Below are 17,541 nucleotides of genomic sequence, written 5' to 3'. Positions count from 1 at the left end.
AGCACGCCACGACGTCGGCGGTGGCCACCGCATTGGGATGTCCGCTTTCCGAATTAGACAGCTGGAAGGACTGCCGTATTGCACGGTGTCGTTCTTGGGCCGCCTACCGCCGGTCGTCATGGCTTTTTTTTTGTTTGTTTATTGGTGCTTTCGGGTCCGTTGACTGTAATGGCCGTCATGGCTTCCCACAGCCGTGCTGTGTTCATGCGTTGAATTTACCAATGTTGCACAGAGAGCAGTGTTTGCCTATGTGGAGTGTTTTTACGCCCCCTAGTGTATTTTGTCATCGCTGCGCCGTCTTTTTTGTCGTAATGCATGAAGCCCATTGGTTCGCATCAAACGTAACGTCATATACGTATATTGAACGGTTCGTAATGGATACATGATAATGATCATGATGACGGCAACCGTAGTCAAGAGTTCTGCTGTAGAAAGCTGCGATCAAACGGCGTGGTTTGAAAAGTCGTGGCCAGATGGCAGCAGAATGGGCAAAACTTTCGTGTGAAGGGTCTGCTATAAGTCACTCGTGTCAACAAGGGCTGACCTGCCTTCAGATGCGTGCTTAAATAACATTATGTCTGATATATCTGCAAGCAACGTACTAGTGAGGGTTTTTGGTTACGTCGCGCCGGCCCCAACTTCTAGTGAAATTTTCGTATAAACCTATATTTAGTATTTTGTAGAGCCAAATTGATTTAATTTCTTATTGAATATTATTTATTTATTTTTAAACCCGATTTGGTAAAATTGTCGACATGCATGTATAGCCTAAGCTGTCAGGAATCCTGAGACCCTGCAACATTGCTTTCGTCGTCACCGAAGGACAGGTCACTACGTGTTATATTTGATATGGAACTGCACAGTCGCACGCGTGTTGAATGCTGTCACATCATGCCTGCTCGAGAAGGCTGGCTGGCGTAACACAGCGCTATGTACCGCGGTGCGCCAGTGGCTGGTGTACTGGGGCTTGGCAGGTACCCAGCGCGATATACCGCAGTGCGCCAGTGGCTGGTGTACCGGGGCTGGGCAGGTACCCAGCGCTATGTACTGCGGTGCACCAGTGACTGACGTTCTAAGGCTGGGCAGGTACCCAGCGCGACGTGCTGCGATGCGCCAGTGGCTGGTGTACTGGGGCTGGGCAGTAGCGTGTTTTCAGACGTTGATTGGTCATGCCGCGGGCCTTTTCGTCAGGGGGCCGAGCTGCGGCGGGCGGTCGACTACTTCAGCGTGGAGGCTACAAAAGACCAGGCCAAGATCGCGCGGCTGAAAAATGAGAACTCCCTGCTGGAGAAGAAGCTGAAGGATCTGGAAACCAGCATCCTGGGCAACACGCCCAGCATTCTGATTGGGCTGCTGGACAAGGTGAGCCGGACTTCCGTGATTTGGGAGATTCACATCGTCTGGGTGTGCTCTTCTAGCAACATTGACCCACCGAAAAACGAGTGTTCAGTTAGGTGCATAGAAAACAGCGGTATCTGTCCTGTATTCATGTAAAATGTCTGTTTCTTGAGTCTCCACATTGTAATGATTCAAAAGAACCTGCTCCATGCTCACGTCAGTATGGGTAATGTGTTAGATGAGTAAGCAGCATTACCTCTTTCATTAAGGCAACGTTTTAACATGTTAGCTATACACGCACGCACGCGCACGCACCCGCGCGCACACGCGTGCACACACGCCCACGCCCCCCCCGGCACCAGCTTAGGCCGGTGTAGGAGAGTAGCGCCCCCTGGGGTCCCAGCTCCGGTAATGGACGGACAGTGCAAGCTGTTCATTTCAGGACCTAGCGACCCCGCCGGCATGTGAGCCCCTGCTTCGTATCCCGCCCCCTCCGTCCTCATCACCCGCATTTCCGCATCCGGCCCTCTCACCACTCCTCATCCTCGTTTTGTCGGGGTGCCGTGCCCCTTCGCCCGCGTCCCCGCGTTGATCGGATCCTGCTAGCTGAGGGGCACGACGCGCGGGCCAGCCACAGCACGTCCCATCACTCAACTTTGGCGAGGATATTCGGGGGCGCGGGGATCCAGTGGGGCTCCACACGGGTCTAGCGGCTTGCCGCTCGCGCTGCGGCTGGGTGCTCCGTGCAGGTCTCCGCTTGGGGCGCTTGGTCGCGCGCAGCGGCTTAAGGGGTCAAGGGGCGACGGCGCTGAACCGCGGTTAGCACGGGGAGGGGTCTCCCCGGTTACACATGGGCGTGTGGGAGGCGTCGCCCGCCCCGTGTAGCACCGGAGTAGCCCTGGCAGTCACCATCTCCCGATTGGAGTGTTTGGCCGTCCCCCAGTTGGGTTCCGTGGTGGGTGGGAGGCCCCGGTGCCGAACGCCTAAACCTTACGTGCATGACAACGTCAATCCCCAAAAACACGCGCACCCCGAAAGAAGGGCGAGCTGGGACTACAGGTGGTAGTGTGTCAACGCCTACCCCTCGAATCCTGAATTTTCGAAGCACCGAGAAGGCGCTGTCGTCCCTGTCGCCCTTTCAAAGGCCGAATGGGTGTGTATTTCGCCCTTTCAAAGGCGGAATGGGTTTGGAAAGGTTTCGACCGATGCGAAAAGCGCGAGGGTGGTGGGATCGAGGTCGAGTTTCAGAACGGAGAGGAGGCGAAACGGGCCATGACTTCGGATAGGTATGTGTACTGTGTTCGGGATGCGGAAGGGAAGAAGGGCGTGTCGGTTGCGATGACTGTGGAGGCTCATAAAACGAAGAACTCATCAAAAAGCATCATCAACTGTTTTGACCTGAAATATGTCAGTGATGAGAACATAGTCGACGGCTTCGCTGAGTTCGGGCTGACAGACGCTCACCGCATCACGGTGCGTAGGGGTGCTGAGTTGGTCCCCACGAACAGCATCGTACTGAGTTTTAACCGTCCTGACATACCATCTGAAGTAAGGGTAGGCTGTGTAAAGGCAGCGCCCTGGAATTGCCCACTTGCGGTGTAAAGCGAAGTGAAGACATGCTATGAGGATGTCTTCGCTTTTTTTCCCCATATTCTATGCGAATTTTTCACTCCCATCTGATATCGTCTGACCACACATATGAAACCCATATTTCCATTTCAGAAGTCTGTAGATGTCATCCAAAACCGAGCTCATTTAAAACCATAAAGTATAAACAAGGTTCCTCAACATATGGGTTACTCTAAGTTAGGTTAAGTTGGTTAAGTGCATGTCATGTGACAGTAGGAGTTTTACAAGGATTGGTGACTCACAAACGCTGCTGTGATACCAGTAGGTCAGACAGGATGAGATAAGGTAAGGCTTCTCTAGGTTACGGTTATTTAGGTTACTTTCACGGAAATAGACACTGGTATTTTGCGAAAAAAACACTGACATAATATTTGTACTTCCTGGCCCCATCTTAACATGATTTAGAGGTATGTCTGTTGGTTGTTTGATTTGGTGGTGTGTTGATGTGCAAGAGTCCGTGGCTTTTTAGTTTGAATACGTAATGCTTCATCAATTTTTGCACGTTTTGTTGTTTTGCATTGTTTTGCACAGTCTTGTATTAAGAATCTTGTGGAAGGGAACTCTTAAGTGCAGCATCAAAACATTGGTGTTACGTAGTTTCTGGTGCTCATCACACTATTATGAAATTACTGTTCTTCAATGCATTCTGTTAAAGTGAAATGAGCTAAGATGTTAAAAACAAAAATAAGGTTGTCATAATTATGATTTTACGTCTATACCAACTTGAAATGTATGTCTTTGTTTGCTGGAGCATCTCTCAGTTACAAGTTCCAATTTGTGAATTGAATTTTTAAGTCCGGTACGGTCTTTTTTGCGATGAAATTGGTCACTCCCACTCTAGTTCAAAAGCGATTTTAGTTCACTTTGTGAGGGTGAAGCTGTAGATTTTTATTCCGATTCCCGTGATGTGTGTTAAGTGTTAGATGTTTGGACATGCAAGATACTTCTGCGATAACCACCCAGCATGTGGTAAGCGCGCCTCTTCGGAGCACCCGAGTGATCAGTGCACTGCAGCAAGCCCGTGGTGGGTGAACTGCGTTAAAAACCAGACACCTTACCCTGCTTTCGATCGTGTGCGCCCGGCGTACGTCAGAGAGGAGATCATCGCACTGAAAACCACGAAAGACATCTCATTTCGTGAAACGAGGGATCTGTTGAACTGAGTCACCCTAAGATATCGTATGCCACGGCAGCCAAGACGTCTGTCGCACCCGAAACCTCCCTTAGATCCGATGACTGGAACGCAACTCATTAAACTACTTACAACGTTCGGGCTGTCGGCCGTACCAGCGTCTCAGGTGCTCGCCACCGCATCGACAACACTGTCGTCCTCCGTCTCGGTAGCACGTTGCGCCCCCCTCTGAGGCGCAGGCCAGCTCGCCAATCCTTACATCGCCGCCTGACCCCACACCAGCGGGAAGCAGTGAGTGGACCGTAGTCCGCCGTGGCCGAACCTCCCGGTCTTTGCCAGTAAGCATGCGGTCATCGGCTTCGCAGCCGTCCTCTCCAGGAGCATCACACCCTACAGCACTATGGAGGTGATGGGACGAACTCTGGACAGGCTTGAGCGCCATGAGGCGGGGAGACGTGCGCGCGAGGCCAAGCGTGCACGCCTTCAGGAGCGGGAGAGGGCGAAGGCAGCCAATTGGCTGTCGGGTGCGGGCCTCTGGCCTGCTCCCACGGGGGAGGTAGTCCCACTTCCTAGAAGACGGTCGGGGCTCCATCAGACGCCCCGCGGCATCCAACGATGGGTGTTCCATCCCATCATCCGCTGCCACCCCGGACCACTACTTCTCCAGCGGCATCTCCGTCCAGAGCGGCGCGGTCCATGCGGACCGATCTTACCGTCAGAGGGCAGCGGCCCTTGGGTCCGGCCAAGAATTTGACTTTGTTCTGTTGCGTCGGGTATGCGGAGCGCAACAGTAAAGCTGAGTTTGACTGCTGGTGCGAGTACTGGTGCATCGTGACCGCGGCCCTGGAGAACGGTTTTCATCTCTTTTAAAACGTCCCTTGACAAGCGTTTTTAGAGGAGCACTAAAAGCATAAGTTGCACCCCTTTGCTTTAGTTCCCTGACAATGTTTTACGATGGAACTGCAGGGGCGCGAGAACTCATGCACAGGATCTCCAAGTTATTGTAAACGTCCCCTGTCCAGTGGTGGTGTGTCTGCATGAAACGAAACTACGGCCGGATTCACATTGGACAGTCAGAGGCTATTCAGTAATCCGTAAAGACTAACAATCGCACTTCTAGCACTTTTGTTCTTTTAGCTGTTCACTACAGCGTGCCTGCCCATCACCTGGTACCCGACACAACCCTCCAGGCTGTGGCAGCTCGAGTCAATTTCAACAATCGACTTATGGTGTGTTCGCCGTATGTGCTACCTGAAGTGGCGTCTTTTGTGGCGGAACTCGGCCGTTTAATGTTTGGTCTCCCTCCAACCGTCACGATTTTGGGTGATTTTGACGCTCATCACACCGTTTATGGTTGCGGCCACACAAACATGCCTGGACGCCTGTGTGCACACTTCATCCGCCAAGAATCATTGCGCCTTTTCAATACTGTGGTTCGGACACACGTTACACTGCCCTCGGGCCGGATGTGCGCCATTGGCCTAAGTATTTTGAGCCCATAGCGTACACCGTGATTTACTTGGCATGTCGCATACGATCCCATGGACAGTGATCTCTTTCCTGTTCGGCTAAGGTACCAGGATGGATCCGTTGTCGGGCATCGGCCTCAGAGATGGAATTTAGAAAAGGTGACTGGTGTGGGTTCGAAACTCGGCTAGACGCTGTGTTTCCAGCTGATCCACTTACATAACCTGCGTCTGCTGATGTCTTAACGTCCCTGCTTTTAAACGTCGCTCATGGATGCGTTCCCAAAACCACTGGGGCACCGCGGCGCACCCCAGTCCCTCGCGGATAGAGGGATGTTGAACTGCTATTCGTACACGCCGACGCGCCTTCAGGGCTTTCGATCACAGTAGCACTTGGCCAGCTCTGATCGTATTCCGCTATGCTAGGGCGGCAGCAAGTCGCACCGTTTGCGAGGCGAAGTGTGTTTCCTGGAGGGAATACGTTAGCAAACTAAGCAGGTTCACCCCGCCATCTCACCTGTGGTCACAGATCAAACGAATTTCAGGTTATTTTTCTTCCACCCCACTACCATTGTTACGTTCACGTGGCCAAGATGTTCAACCCATCGATGTGGCCAATGCGATCACGAGGGCACTAGCGGATCGCTGCCGAGCAGGGAACGATAGGATACAATGTTTGCGTCATGGAGTACGCGTCGAGTTAATTGCCGTGATTTTTTAACGTCCGAGGAGCGTGGTTACAATTTGCCATTCACTGTGAATGAATTCCAAGCGACCGTTTCGACTTGGCGGAGCGTGGCGGAAGGTTTCGATCACATCCACAAGATGTTAAAATATCTCCTCGTGCGTTGGAGTCCCCGTTGGGTAGTTTTCATTTGTTATGGATAAGAGGTCATTGCTCGGTAGACTGGCGGAATGCTACGGCATTGGCTCTTTAAACTGAGTAAGACGGGATTAGATCTGCTGGATTACAGGCTTATTTCTGTTACCTCACCGTTATGTAATTGATGGAGAAGATGATGAACTTGAGATTGTTGTGAAACTTAGGAGGCAAACGCCCCTTGAACAATGTCAATGTGGTTTTAGGAAAAGCCGCTGCACGATGGACCACGTTTTAACACATGACACTGCTGTGCGCGCTGCTTTTAAACAGGGTCGCCATTTAGGTGCCATTTTATTTGATTTTGAGAGGGCTTACGAGTCAACCTGGCGTCATGGAATTACAGTCAAACTCTTTAAACACGGCATCCGTGGCCCTACAGGCGTCTTTTTGCAAAACTCTGTCGCAACATCTGTTTTGCATAAGAAACGGCCATCATATTTCAAATTCGTTTTTGCAAGTGGGTTGAATACCTCAAGGAAGTGTTTTAAGCGTCGCATTATTTGCTATCATGATCCATGGTATTGACACGCCGCTCCCGCGTTTCATCGGTCTATCCCTCTCTGTCGACAATTTTGCCATCTGATCATGCACGTCAAGGACAGCTAGGACAGCAAAGACTGTGGAGTGATAGCTGCATATCACTGTCAGGCGTCTGGGCGTTTTTCAATTTGTCTGGACCGCACCTAGCTTTCCACGCAGCTGTATGCGGTCCAGATATTCATATCAAGTGAAGCTGCCGTGGGGCGCGACTGGGCGTGACGCACTTGGTCACCGGGCTGTCGGCAGGACAAGCGGAAGCAGCTGACGGCCCAAGACGAGGCGGTGCTGGAGTGCGGTGAGCTGTTAGCCGAGGTCGGCAAGGAGAACTACACCTTCCTCATGGCCCAAGGTCTCCCACTGCTCTCCGCGAAGGAGCTGGAGGAAAAGTAAGTGTGCTCGTGGATTTGTATGTCGTAGCGCTATTCAAGGAATTTATGTTCAGGCGATTTGAGGATTGTCGCATTGGCAGTTTTAGATGGACAAAAGGTTTATTTTCTGCACTGTGCTCCTTTCATTTTTTCTGTGGCCATGGTGTGCGGCTGGATGTGTTGTGATCGCGCCCGACAGTCGCGGGTAACCTCTGTATCTTTTGACACACTACGCTGTGCCGGCACGCCGGGAACGGCTCCGGCGCCCGTGCCTGACGTCGCCCCGCCGCGCCAACAGGACGCGCGGTGTCAACATGGCCTGGCAGTTGGACCCGTCCGAGCTGCTGGCGGCCGCGGCGCCGCCGCCGGCCACAGGCCGGGGCCGCGGCAAGAAGCGCCGCCGCCCGGTGGACCCGGGCGCAGCCGTGGACGCGGCCGTGGAGGCGGTGGTGGCTGACACACTGTCGCCGCAGTCGGGCGCGGCGCGCGGCCAGGCGCTGGTCGGCACGGCCGACGGCACCGAGCACATCAGCCTTCCGCAGGAGGTGCTCGAGCAGGTGATGAACGGCAAGGGATACCTGGTCGACGAGAACGGCGAGCGACTGGAGATCCGCGTCGTCGGCGACGAGCCGATGGCTGGCTGACCGTCGGCGGGGAGGCCAACGGGTGTGCCGGATGGGTGAGGTGGTGTCCGATAGAGAAGCCATTGACGTCAGATGACTGAGCGAGTGGCGAGTGGTGTTCGAGTTGCGAGATGGCCAGCAGCGGCGCCCAAGGGTGAGCGGGTGATGCCGGAGGGCCGAGCAAGCGAGCCTCGCCCGGGGATGGCTCTAACGTGGCGTGTGGGGGCGCGGCTGGAGGGCAGCCTGAGCTCGCGCCGCTCGGTCCGCCACCGCCGCCACAGTCTCGTCTGACCACCGTCGGTGCACACGGCGTCACCCTGACCCAGAGCCTTTTCTGTTTCCATGCGGGATATCGGTTGCTGTAAAAATGCTGTGCTGGGCAGTGCCGGCGCAGAATGAGTTGCTGCGCTGACCGGCGCCTGGCGCCTGGGCTCGAGCGCCAGCCACCAGTCAGCTGGTGCGGCGCCTCAGACCGCGGCCGATGTCGTCCCTAGTGTGTTGGCCCCGACCTCTGGCCGCTCGTCCGGTGCGTCAACGGCGTCAGGACTGGCCGTTATCACCCGGTACCGTTCTGCTTCAGCCACGTCATCCACCATCGCTGTGTAAATACAGGGAATTCATCACTTGCTGCCGGGTTTAGCCGGTAGTGCTGGAGCTGACGTGTGAACCACAGTGAACCAGTTCTTACAACGTGATTATTTAGATGCGTTCACAACCTAGATGCGAGCACCGCTGATGTGAAGTGAACCTTAAGAAAGCGTGGCTTGTCAATTTAGCAGAAGTCAGTGGGCTGACAGGATATCGGGAAGTTAAATCAGCTGGTTTTGCAATGCAAGCAATTCCATGAAAACGGCCGGGACACGCTTCCGCAAGTTACACGAATGATCGGGACAGATAAGGCAGGTGTAGGGCACTGACATCAGTATGCCTTGGAGAAAAAAAAAACATGCTGGTTGCATAGAATAAGCAAAGCTCAACAATGAATAACCCAGTGATAGCACTGCAGAAGTGAGATTTTGCGCATCCGACTCACGAGTTATCTTGGCGTATGTCGGGGATTAGCGAGAAAGTGATAAGTACCGGCAACATGTAACATAAATCCGAATCGGCCCTCGCTGAAACTGGCTTTCGTCCCCTCCAGCCGCCCCCTGTAACCTCAGATGACTAAACCCTGATGGGCGCTGCATACGTCCATCCCACCATCGTCGCGACTCCGAATCCATTTACTGGACCTCAACGATGGCGGCCAATTCGTTCAGGTCGGGTGCCAGTGGCTGTATTAATTGTCCACCACCCAGCTACAGCACCATGTGTGTAACATCCCGACAAGTGGTCGTATGCAGTGCGCGTGGCTGTTTATAACACTGGACACCTATTCAAACCGTGCGGGTGGGCGACGCGCTCCCGATGTTGCCGCTCTCGTGGCGTTCGTATTACACCCCGCTGGAAAATTAGTCGGGCTGAGTCGCTGTCTGGTCCTGCTTTACGTTCATGTGCCGCTGACGGAGGTCGTAAAAGACAAGCTAAATCATACGAACATTAACAGAACCCTCCATTCCTGCTAGTGTATTCCACGCTCTCACACGGTGATACGAACCAGCGCTCAATTACGCCGCTCCACTCGTCGCGCTCCAAGCCCGTCCGAAACATACGGATGTGCGAGGGAACACATGAACACATGAAAATCTCGTACCGTCGCAGAGGCACGCACAGAGTCGCACCTCCAATGGTCACAGCCACGGCTCGCTGTCGACAGACAGATACCGGCCACCGGCCACGGTCGACTGATTGGTCAGCTGCATATTGCACGGAATATTAGCACGCATCGGATTGGACGAGCCAAGCCTCCGCGTATTTCCCTGGTGATGCGCGGTCTGGAGAGGTAAAACTGCGAGGTACGCGTAATACGGACAGCGCGGCGCTGTTCCCAAAAATTTGAAGAAGCGAACATTGCGACAGCAGCAACGAGCAGCCAAGAATAATGGGTCACATAAGCAAACTGACTTGTACAGTACGTTCTGAGGAATGACTTATACGCATATATTTTTGGACTTCTTACTAAATATATCTCAAATTGGGAGAAATATGAGCGCCCACACCCACAATCCGTGTAAATCCCAGGACTGTACAGGCTAAAAGGTCACTCAAATTGACTCACAACTGATCTAGGACGTACTCGAAACAGAAGGCAATGACAATGCAAATGCCAAGTCACTCTCGAAACGTGCCTGCATGCTCCTAACTAATTAATTCTGGAAGGAGCTATGTCACGTCATGTCAACCCTGGCTCACTCGCCGAGAAGCTAATCGCCAAATTTGTTTGCCTGCATCAGCGCCCCATGTCACGTTTTACGAAATAATACTAGTGACGAACATGCAATTATGCATCCCTGGTACATGACAACCAACTGAAAACTAGGCGTAGTATATGACGTCTGTAAGCCCGAGGTACTGACAACCCGGCGCCGCCAATCGCTGACAATGCCCTGCACTGTGCCGACTGTTGCGCGGGTGTGCGGTGCTGGCCGGGGTGTCGGCCTGGACAGGCAATACCCGCGGCGGCCAAGTCTCGAGTCGACCGCCGGCGCCGCCCCGGCAGAACGGCAGCACAGCCGTCCAGCACTAATGTCGTCTACCCCCGCCGACCCAGCAGCAGGAAGAAGACAAAGCGGGCGATCTTCTCGTAGAGCACGAACATGAGCGCCGCCGTCAGCACTGTCTGCAGCATCTTAGCCTCCAGGCCCTTGAAGACGCCGGCCAGGCCGCCGTGCCTACGGACGGCCGACCCGAGGTGAGATGGCGGCCTTGTCCGGTGGCAGTGCCGTCCGGCAGGAAGGAAGAGGATCTCCACAGGGCGGCACAACTCGTTCGTCATCGAGACTTTACGACGCGCTCAGCCGCTTAGGTTACGTGGCGTCGCCCGCCTCTCACCGTGACAAAGAAGGCGGGCAACGCGAGGGACCGAGTCCCGTATTTCCGGTTTGGTTCTAGCCCCAGTCTGGCGCCACAACTACCTCACGGCCCCACATCCACCGCCGTAACGTGACGAGGCCTCTGATCTCCGTACTTAACAAACTACGTTCAAGATGTCACTTGGGCATGAATCATCTGTCCACACAATCCGACCTCACAACCCATACGTTGCGCGGTACGCGGACTGAGGCCCGGCGCCCGATCGCCTGACCTGTAGAGGAGCAGCAGGATGCGCAGGACGCGCAACTCCCTGGTGCCGTCCTCGAGGACCAGACCGCCCACCTGCACCGGACCAGATCAGATCAGACTACGCTCCGTGAGATCAGGTCAGACCAAACCGGCACGCAGTCGTGAGGCTCGGGGGAGACACCGCTGCCGCCGGACCGGTCACACCGACGCCTGCGACGACAACCGAACTGCAGAGTCGTGCGATTTCGACGCACGGAATGCTTTGTGAGGCATGATGAATGTGGATGTTGCAAAAACGTATTTACCGTACGTCCGTCATAAACGCGCAGAGGCTTTATTTTGAGGCCAAGTTGGAGACTACACACAACGAGTGACGACCAGATCGGCGCCACAAAGGCGCCCAAGGAAATAACTGGAGACCACGGAAAGGGTCGCTTTAAGACACCACCGAAAATATACCAGCATGAAAAGAAACGTCATGGAAGACGACCAAGTCCCGCACGGATAAGAAACAATAACAAACGTGACAGGCAATCACGAACACAGCTTGTCACGTCGAGCGGGTAGGCAGTATAAGCAATGTGTGCGCCATCACCGAGCTTCAATAAGACTGACATTTGCCGGCAAACCCGGCCACGCCCGTAACGTGTGGGAAGAGTGACGGCCCGGCGTTCGATAGAGGGCCGGTGGAGGCGGCAGCCATACCCGCAGTTTGGCCTGCACCATCTGCAGGGGGTAGGTGATGATGGTGGCCAGCGCCTTGCAGGCGGCGCCCACCACGAACACTGTGGTGGCGCTGAGCGGCACGCCCGGCTTCAGACGCTGGAGGACACAGCCGAGGGTCAGAACACGGCGCGGGGAACAACGCACATGGGTCACAACACACAGCGAACACAGCAGGGTCAGAACACATGGCGAGCACGGCGGGGTCAGAACGCACGGCGAGCACAGCGGGGTCAGAACATACTGAGAGCATGGCGCGGGTCACAACACACGGCGAACACAGCGGATCAGAACACACGGCGAGCACAGCGGGGTCAGAACATATGGAGAGCACTGAAGCCGTCAGGACATGTTCGTCACGCAAATGAAGACCCCCGAGTGACAGCCCGGAGCCCACCAATTGGTCAGTGTGAGATGGCGCCCGTGTGGTGGCGTCCGAGGACGACCGCAGCGATACCCCCTGTAGATCAGCAGCAGTCACTCGCACGGGCTAGCCCACCCCGCACCCTTGCCGTCCATGGAGGCTCGGAACTGGACTGCCGTCCATGGAGGCTGGCCGAACGGGAGGCACGTGCCGGCCCAGCTCCTCCTTCCGCCGACCAGGGCCGTTACCTGCTCTAACGCTGACACGTGCCGGTCCGCCCAGATGGAGTCGACCCCGCCGACTCACCTCCAGATAGCGTTTGGCGGCCTCGTAAGCCACGAACTGAACGGCCGGGTTGGAGGTGAGCATGAGCGAGGGCGTCAGGCCGTTGTAGAGGGCGCCGGTGCCCTCCTCAGTGGCGATGCGACGCACGCCGTCTGCCGACGACCCAGCCGCCGTGTCACCGGGCGGGCGAGCGGGCGAGCGCACGAATGAGTTCGACCGGGCGGACAATACACGACCAGTTGTCGCGCGACGCCCGGCTATATGGCGTCAATGAAGACCTGCGTCTCGTTCACTTTCACATCACGGAGTCCGACGTGCAGGCTGACCACGAAAAGGGTGGTGGTAAAGGGCTGATCGGTGCGGGTCCCCGCCTCATGCCAGAGCCGCTGACTGATAGGCGCGGGTCCCCTCCTCATGCCAGAGCATGACGCGCTAGAGTCAGCCTTGGGAACAAGGCCCGGCTGTGACGCACCGGCCAGACTACGGTAGCGCCTGCTGGCGGGCGGCCGCGCCTGCCCGCGGACCCGCTCGCTCAGCTCCGCCACGCCCTCCATCTTCATGCGCGTGTTGGCCACCCACAGCGGATTGGTGAGCAGCACATTGACACAGCCTGCGGCAACGCAGAGGGGTGTCACCGGGAGCCAGGAGCCAGGAGCCGGGAGCCGGGAGCCGGGCGCGGGCGGCGGCACGGCCCGGGTCGGGCTGGCGCGCCACCCGCGCCACAATCGGCGTCGGCCCAGACACCACGCCTCGTCAGCATAACACGGCCGAACTGACGCCGTACCTCAACACCTGACCCGCACCAACTCACACAACTAGGCGATCTCCCACAACGGGGGAAATCGGGAAAATCAACGGGGAAAATCGATGAGGTGACGCCCATTCATTTTTACAGCTCTGGGGGAAACCAAGTAAAGGATACGAAATGTCGCTAGCGATCATCTATGGTTCGTCAGGACCTGCCGACGGCGCTGTCGACGACGACTATTGCGCAAGCAGGATTCGTCGTTGTAGGGGCATACCATGATAGATTACCCACTGAAATGTAACATCAACATGTCCAAGACATGCAGAGTACCAGTGAACTAACAAATCTGAGCTCTTTTGCACAAACGTACGTTATAAATCATAGCATCGCACTCTGAAGCACACGTGAGACATGTCATCAGAGGAGCCCCCTCTCCCTTCCCCCATGGACTGATCAGTGTACAGCAGGGCCCACAATGCATCCAAAGCAGGCTCCACGTCTGTCACGGGCCCGCGGCCGCCCACCTGCTGTCATGGCCATGAGCAAGTCCTTGGGCGCGCTCTGTTCGCCCACCACCAGCCGCTTCAGGCCATGGAAGGTGTAAAAGTAGACAAAGTTGGAGGAGAAGAGCGACTGGATGACAGGGACGATGCCGCGGTACAGGCTGGTGATGCCCTCCTGGCGCGCCAGCTGGACCAGCAGCACCGCCGTGGGTGCCGCGCGCCGGCCCTCCTCCACTGGTCACAGCAGGATAGGAGAACATCAGCCATCACGGAACAGACCTATGCAGGCCAGGTCATGGGCAGGCACAGCACAGTGAACATAAGGTCAGGTCACAGACAGACAGTCAGCGCAGGTCACGTCAGGTCAGGTCATGGACACACGACACTAATTCCATTTGCCAAGGGAAATCAGGTCAGGCTGAAGGCAAGACATGTAGTCACACATGAATAAACAGCCTGGGGGATGGCTGGGGCACAGACACAGCTCTTGGTCTGGGCATAAATATAAACATTGGGTAGGTGTTGTAACTACAAGCAGATATGGTCCACATTGTCAAAGTTTCCAGTCAGTTCAGGTCAGGGAAGGCCTTAAAGTGACCTGAGCCCACTCTTTCATGGGTGGGTGAATGGGAAGGCAGATGCTCTAAACAGCGGAGCTGCCAGAACTGACAAATTACGGCCAACAACAACTGGGGTGGGTCAATTCAGAGACGGAGTCACAGAAGGTCAATTTATCATCAGACACAACAGACTTGACATCAGGCTGCAAGCAGACTAGACATCAGGCTGCAAGCAGACATCATCAGGGCACAGCAAGTCACTGAAGAGCAAGAACCGAAGTAGGTCAGACTATGAAAAAGTCACAGCAGAGCAATAGCTGCATTATATGCAGACAGAGGGGAGGTCATGAACCGAAATAGTCAGGCAAATAGTATCACCCTGCGACTAATACAGCCACTGTACAAGCCATATCTCACGCACATGCAAGGAAGTATAGCGAGGGAAGGACATGACAAAAGGATGGACAAACAGTACATCATAACACCAACAGACAGCACCTAACACAGACAGGGAAGCAGGCTCATAATGAGCACGACAGCCAACATGCCCTAGGACTCGAATCATCACCACCAGACAGTAAGGGTAGGCCATGCTGTCGAGGTCAGGAACAGTCATGAAACATCAGGTGATGAATGACAACAGACACTACAGTAGGAAAACAGCAAACACAATTATTAAAATGTCTGCCGTGCAGCAACATTATGGTCAAATGATGAAATGAAAACAGCAAACACAATTATTAAAGCATCAGTCATGCCCTCAGTAATATACTCACACTGAAGTCGTGTCCTCACAGTGTCCAAGGGGTAAGTCAAGGACATCGCCACTGAGCTTCCCTGAAAGCAGCACATTTTTCCAGTTAGCTTCATTTATACACCTTTTCCTGATTACAAGCAAGATGAGGGCTATGCTCTCTGCTGCTATGCAGCCTCAGATATGCAACAGTGCAATTTTTGAATTGCAACTGAATACAGTGATTGCCAGCAAATTGCTCATTTTTTCCGTCCACCCATCGCCCATGAACAGGTGACCAAGATGGCCCGCTCATGTCCACAGTAGGGCACACAACAGTTACAACCATATTAGGAGTAGAAAATTGCAAAGCTGCAGCACTCCCTGCTAGGAAGCAGGAGAGATACTACACATGCCAGGTAGATGAGTAAAAAGGTATTCAAGGTTAGTGGCAGGGCATTATGACACAAACAAATGTCACTGAAAGTTATGGTATATCATATATTTATACATGCATATAATATATATCATTGAAATAATAGGGCATTATGACACAAACAAATATTAAGAGGAAGAATAATGAAAGCAACCACTCCCAAGCATGACAACAGACAGGATATGTCACCAATAATCATTTCAATCTAATGTTATGAGAAAATGTATCATGATGTTATGAACGGCTCTGGGGTATATCAGGGTCATCTAGTAAAATAAAATCTAGTTTAGTAAAATAAAACAGTCAATGGAATAATAACCAGCCTTTTGTCTGTCGAGTGACAGGGGTGTCTCAATAGTCAGGCAGAGTGAAGTCAGCTGAGCAGGAAATAATGATCCCTGCTTGTTTGCTTGCTGCACACACCCACATACACCCACACATGCACGCACGCACGCCTACTCCCATGCATACACATGTGTGCATGCACACACACACATGCAGAACGTCCTAATGACCTAGCCGCCTGCACCATGTCAAAATGTTAACATGTGTCATATTTGGAAAAAGTATGACAATTTCCTCATCCCACAGCTTTGGGTAAAGCAAACATGTTGTAAAAGGTCTGTGATTTCAGTTTGAAAAAGGGTGCCCTCAGTGTTCAGTTTGTCCACAACTGCAATGAGAGACTTGTGTCTACATAAATTAGCAAATAGTGCTGATAAGCTTATATATCAACTTATACATTTTGTGTCATTGGGGTCTTACAACACACTCAGCTGCTGAGGCTATATGGCATCGCCTGCCTCTCACCCTGGCAGGAAGGGCGGGCACTGCTGGGAATTGAACCCTGTACCTCTGGTCTGGTGGTTTGAAGAAAACCGAAAATTGCATCATCTCAGGACTGTGTAACATTCACACCAAGAGCTTGTGGAACTGGCACAACTGCACATGACTAAAATAGTGGAAAACATAAGGAACAAACCATATTTACAATTACTGGGCATGAGCTACATTCTCTGCATTACTGAAGGTGAGGTGGAGATATGGTAGCCATGTACCAACTCCCCCATTCAGATATAGACTTGAATCCTAATGGCCTTTTTATCCATGATGCACTGGGAACTACTCAAGGCCAGTGACTGCTGGAAGCTCTCCAAGCCAGAACATCATCCATAGGCCAACACCTGGAACAGTCTTTTCCCTGAAATTGATTGCAACCAGGCAACATGCCATGAACACTCATATTTATGGTGTACATACATACAAGGCTGTTGCTACAACATTGCTGCCATGCTAGACATGTTTGGCATAATGTGCAATATTTGTGGCCTGCACTGTGCTTACTTATGAATTGCTCACTTTGTTTGATCTCATGGCGATCCAAGTAATTCATACTCCATGTCATGTTGACGATAACAGACAACAATGTCAGTTTTGAAATATCGGTCCGACGAGCTGTGAAATCAACTGGCTGACACAGTAAACGCCACAGCCGATTTTAACAGAACCAAGCGGCAAACACGTCCTTGGTGCTTACCGCCGCGCCCGCAATTGCATGCACCAGGGAAGAGTATGAAAACAGAGGAATCTTGGAGTCGGCCATTTCGAATTGAGAATAGCAGCCAATGAGTACGTGCACCGCGGACAGTGGCCCCAAACACGACGAATTTCCAGATTCTACAGCAAATTTCCACTTCAGCCAAATGCCGCGTATTGGCTCCCTATTATCCAGTCACCAAAAATGAATTCAAAACAACCAAAATAGGTACACCGACCAGATTGGACAAACCATCACCAAAATGGGCGTTTCAGCACCGTTTGGATTATTGCCACTAATATGGGCGTTTTCACGACCGGGTTAACGAAGTTACTGACCGTAATGGTTTGAATTCACCAAATATGCAAACGAAATGTCTTGAAAGAATAGCTGGTGAAAGACATTACCAAAATATTTAGTTTTTGGTGCTCACTTCGAATTTATTGATAACAGTAGCCGCATTATTCGCCTTTCATGAACTTTTTAAAGGTCAGAATAGGCCTCTGACCTT

The 17,541-nt window shown here is 53.2% G+C and overlaps 2 protein-coding genes across 3 annotated transcripts in view; one reads left to right on the top strand and one right to left on the bottom strand.

Annotated features, from left to right (window-relative positions):
- The window catches only part of LOC119102721 (uncharacterized), a 35,473-nt gene extending 26,868 nt beyond the window's left edge, over positions 1–8,605 (top strand). Inside the window, exons 12-14 of the mRNA XM_037226178.1 lie at positions 1,192–1,362; positions 7,235–7,374; positions 7,655–8,605. Coding sequence (XP_037082073.1) covers positions 1,192–1,362; positions 7,235–7,374; positions 7,655–8,000 — 657 coding nt within the window. The 3' untranslated portion in view covers positions 8,001–8,605. The remainder of the gene's footprint in view (positions 1–1,191; positions 1,363–7,234; positions 7,375–7,654) is intronic.
- Positions 8,606–9,503: 898 nt separating this feature from the next.
- On the bottom strand, positions 9,504–17,217 carry LOC119103740 (peroxisomal membrane protein PMP34). 2 transcript variants are annotated; one of them, XM_037227373.1, is made up of 8 exons: positions 17,031–17,217; positions 15,101–15,161; positions 13,786–13,998; positions 12,986–13,123; positions 12,535–12,665; positions 11,847–11,963; positions 11,164–11,234; positions 9,504–10,750 (listed from the first exon to the last, which is right to left on the bottom strand). In XM_037227373.1, exons 1-8 carry the CDS (start codon positions 17,094–17,096, stop codon positions 10,612–10,614), a joined length of 936 nt encoding a protein of 311 aa, XP_037083268.1. In that variant the 5' UTR covers positions 17,097–17,217; the 3' UTR covers positions 9,504–10,611. The 2 variants fall into 2 exon arrangements, with proteins under 2 accessions (XP_037083268.1, XP_037083269.1); XM_037227374.1 differs by lacking the exon at positions 17,031–17,217 and adding an exon at positions 16,853–16,947.
- Positions 17,218–17,541: the final 324 nt, after the last annotated feature.

This window comes from Pollicipes pollicipes, unplaced genomic scaffold, assembly GCF_011947565.3.
Source record: "Pollicipes pollicipes isolate AB1234 unplaced genomic scaffold, Ppol_2.1 Scaffold_5724;HRSCAF=6776_pilon_pilon_pilon, whole genome shotgun sequence".
In the NCBI taxonomy this organism is placed as follows: domain Eukaryota; kingdom Metazoa; phylum Arthropoda; class Thecostraca; order Pollicipedomorpha; family Pollicipedidae; genus Pollicipes; species Pollicipes pollicipes.
This window is presented reverse-complemented; position numbering and strand designations above follow the sequence as displayed.

Coding starts and splice junctions, on each gene's coding strand:
- LOC119103740 (XM_037227373.1), bottom strand. CDS start 17,096: ATGGCCGACTCCAAGATTCCTCTGTTTTCATACTCTTCCCTGGTGCAT. Junction 15,162..17,030: donor ATGCAATTGCGGGCGCGGCG/GTAAGCACCAAG, acceptor TGCTGCTTTCAG/GGAAGCTCAGTGGCGATGTC. Junction 13,124..13,785: donor GCTCATGGCCATGACAGCAG/GTGGGCGGCCGC, acceptor GCGTTGCCGCAG/GCTGTGTCAATGTGCTGCTC.